This window comes from Limulus polyphemus, unplaced genomic scaffold (assembly GCF_000517525.1).
Source record: "Limulus polyphemus unplaced genomic scaffold, Limulus_polyphemus-2.1.2 Scaffold1807, whole genome shotgun sequence".
NCBI classification, from domain to species: domain Eukaryota; kingdom Metazoa; phylum Arthropoda; class Merostomata; order Xiphosura; family Limulidae; genus Limulus; species Limulus polyphemus.
Genome location: NW_013667417.1, coordinates 106,159 through 110,216, shown reverse-complemented (window position 1 = coordinate 110,216; position 4,058 = coordinate 106,159). Strand labels below are relative to the sequence as shown.

Genomic DNA, 4,058 nt, shown 5'->3' with positions numbered 1-4,058 from the left:
TACTTATAGTTGCCACTAGTATTTATTAAAAACCTAATTAAAATGTTAACCATTATTTACACTGTGTAAAGAGTTCATGTGAAAGGTGTATTGATATAAAACATACACAATTTTGTGCATTGATTCATTCTTTTGAAAGCATTTTTCCTAAGCCTGCAGTGTTTTCTTATATGCATAAATGTAGCAGCATTCCAAATAGTATGAGCTAGCTTTTCCAGTATTCTGCTTCAATTTTTATAAATAGTATTCTGCAAACAATAGATCCTCTACAATGAGCAAAAATACAAATGCATTCCTGATAGATAAAGGAATTTTATGTATCACAAATACATACATTAATACAGTTACTATCTAGCAGTGTCCAATTCTGTAAAAACACTTCTGAACAGTATAATTTCTAATTTTGTTTAAAATAAATGAAATTTTTTCTTACACTGATCTCTTAATATAATGCTGGAATGCCAAACATTTAACTAGACACTGATCACCATCATTAGTGAATACAAGTTTTAATTTCATCCTAAAATACAAAAGATTGATAACAGAGCAAATAATCTAGCCTTTGAAATTATCATTACTGCCATCTCTTCAATATGTACTTGTGGATTCATATAAACACTACAGCCAATGGACTTCAACACCTGCAATTCATCCACTGGAAACATGTATCATGGATCCAACAACACTGGACTAATAATTTGGTATTTTATCATCTTCTTTGTTTTGCATGTTTGAGTTCCACAACATTTTCATAATAGTGTGTAACATTGGTTGTTGAAGTATAGACTTTGATTTTTGTGAAACCAATAAAGTATAAGCATGCTAGGACAGTATAATATTTAATTTTAAGATTATTTAATAAAATTATGAAGCTGTAAGTTGTTGATTCATATTCACTGAAGTAAGCTGGTTCATCATAGGGGAACTGCGTACAACTTGTAACATGCAATTATGAAAAGCAAGCTCATATTTTGGGATTTCATGGTTGTTTGGTTCCACACCTCAAGTTAATTTAGTGTAGAAAAAATAATATTCTAAAGGAAAATTACACATTTGTTTAAACCTTATTGCATTTATAGATGTTATTCAAAGCTGTGGTTCCAATTCATATTGAAAGCCTAGCTTAACTACTTGTATTTCTAAAAATTTTTTCTTCTATTCATCTAAAACAAAAAATTCACTGTAATAATTTGTACACCATTATATAAAATTATAAAGCACAGTAAGGGTAAAACAGGATCCAGCTTACTTCATTTTGTTAGGACTTCCACGTTCTTGAAACTTCTTATTCAAGTAATCAACAACACATTTCTCTACTTTCTCTGGAATCTGGTTAGGTACAATTCGAATTGAAAACTTTCCCACTACTTTTCGTGGTATCACAGTCTTAGCTCCAGGTCCACTGAATGCACCTTCAATACCTAATATGGTAATAATTTTGTTAAACTGTCTTCACATCACTACATTAATTAATTTCTACACTATTAACAAAATGGACAGGTAGTTAGTTAAACACTTTTTGTGTTCTGATAAATACAAAATCATGGGAAGAAGAATGGTATTGTGAGACTTACCATGAAGAGACAGTGAAGGAAAACGCCACCTGTGCATAAGGACTTGAATTCCATCACTCTTCTGTATAATATCCTGACAGCCAATATCACTTTTGTAACCTTCCTGTAGGGTTCAAAATAATTAATCAAAAACCTTGTTAATTTAATTTTATGCTTTAATTAATAGAATGAATGAAAACGTTTTTCTACCTCCCACAATAAATATTAAATAATTTAGTGGTAAGCATAATCTTTATTTGATAATTTATATTAAATTTACCATAAAACTAACTGAAATATATCCTTCTTCTAAGTCATTCTAAACTAACCTTCAACTACTACACTCCCCCCCTCTTAATCTCAGGGCTTTCCTAGGGTCAAATTTAAAATTAGATTTAACTAGCCAAATTAATTACAACAGTCTTAGTTTCCATTAATCACCTCCTCAGATGACCCATAAGATGTCATGAAACCTAAACTTGGACAAAAAAAGAGAAAATTTAATAAACAAAAAGTCTTTTGTCTTGTGAATGGTAACTCAGCTGTATGTTTATGTATCATTACAGGAATATACCAAGTATTGTGCAGAAAAGAATATGTCTTATGTTTGCATCTTCTGACAAGATAAAGACAATACCCAAACCCAGTGACTTGTTAAGTCCCAATTAAAACAAGGGCTATTCCTCTCACTCTAAGCTTCTCCTTGAGGGAAAATCCTACTGCAATTGTGGTGTAAATGGGAAGCTCTCAATGGGCCCTTGAAGTTGCTATGTTGATGAATCAGCCACCTTATACTTATACTCCAACAATCAGTTCGATGTAACAAACTTGTCACTATGGAAGCAGCCTCATTCAAAGAGAGAGAATAACTCTGAGACCTATGTGGTTTGCTCAGAAGCCCTTATATGAACTTACTGGTGAAATCTTTATTATATTCAGTGGGTTACATGCTCAGAAATCCATTCCTTGCACTCTCTCTAAACTGCTTACATATAAGAGGCCTATTACCCTTGAACTTGACCTCACGAGTCTTTCAGTTCCCTATAGGACAGAATCTAAGATGCGACTCAAAAATAACTTTATCCTAGTCATCAAATTTCTCCTCAAACTGCTACGGGACAACAAGCAGTCAACCTTTCGAATGTTGAATTGTCTGTTTCTGTGTCCAACCATTCAAGGAGACAACCTGCCTGAAACATTTTAGGAAATGATCCAGATCATTTTGCTATCCCTTTATACACTGGAGAGTCAACCTGTTTTATTTCATAATCACATTGTAAGTACCTGCTGACAGCATTTCTACTGCTGTGTTCTTGAGACACCATCAGTGTTCAAGGAAACCCTCATCTTCTAAAGTTGTAAAACATGCTTATCCTGTTAAATGTAATCTTTTGGTAAGGTCAACAGCAGAATGTTATAACACAAAAGAATAGATATCATAACTACATTCTGCATCAATATCAGCTCCATATATAGTCTCATTGTACTGGCAATATGTCTTATCAACATAGAAGGCTCCTACCTGACTGCCCCAAAAGTCTGTAGGATTGCAATGAGATGTTGGGTTCCTCCACCAAACTGCCATGGATCTTCTTGTGAACAGCATCCACCATACATATGTCACCTCATTCTCTCATAACAGGTTCCCTCAAAAAGCTAAAAGCTCCAAAATTGAACAGTTCCTATAACGTACATGTAGGTTCTTGCCATACAATTGGTACTGTGTCAGCTGAAAACTGATTGGTATTACCTTTTCAAAACTAAACAAACATTTTTATTCATCTATGTTCATAAATATTTTTTAAACATATTAATGCAGATATTTTGCATTTATTTAAGACCTTGTGAACAGATTGTAAATAGTCATAAAATGGCTTTGAACCCTGTCTTAGGCTAAGGTTGTTAGATATACATGACTAAGTTTAATATGAATATTATGATTTAGATGGTTTAAGGTTAGCACTAGTGTTAAATTGAGTTATTTTCAGAAACGATAGTTTATCACAGGTTTGTTTACATAACTGTATATGAATCATACATCATGTAATTCAATTGTTGTGAATTGGTGCTTGTATTCTTGTGTCATGTTACTAAAACTTCGAAGTTTTTCTTATTTTTTCAATAGAGTAGTATTGCATCATAATATCATGTAGTGTATTGAATGTTCTAGGCCTCTGACAGTCTATAAATACACATACAAGATGTAGCTCTATATAGATATACAAAGTTAGATAGATAGATCTAGACTGAGTGATTGTGAGTATAGCCATAAAGACATATAGTGGCGATTTCGTAAGTGAAATTATACTCAATTGTATTGTAATAACAGAACAGAAAGGAATAATTCATCTTGTCAATTGTGTTATAAAGTAACTGAACCAGCTCGTGTGGAATTTGACGAGAAGAGACGAATATTTAAAGCTTTGGATATAACTGTGATAATCAACAGTTTAATGAGCATTTGTATATATGTTTGACTTGTTTTAATATATTATTTTAAAATAA

The 4,058-nt window shown here is 32.3% G+C and overlaps 1 protein-coding gene across 1 annotated transcript in view; it reads right to left on the bottom strand.

The window, feature by feature from the left end:
* Positions 1-4,058, bottom strand: part of LOC106464998 (cytosolic non-specific dipeptidase-like) — a 64,910-nt gene that overhangs the window by 16,463 nt on the left and 44,389 nt on the right. The window contains exons 8-9 of the mRNA XM_013925188.2: positions 1,575-1,677; positions 1,250-1,421 (exon numbers count right to left, since the gene is read on the bottom strand). Coding sequence (XP_013780642.1) covers positions 1,250-1,421; positions 1,575-1,677 — 275 coding nt within the window. The remainder of the gene's footprint in view (positions 1-1,249; positions 1,422-1,574; positions 1,678-4,058) is intronic.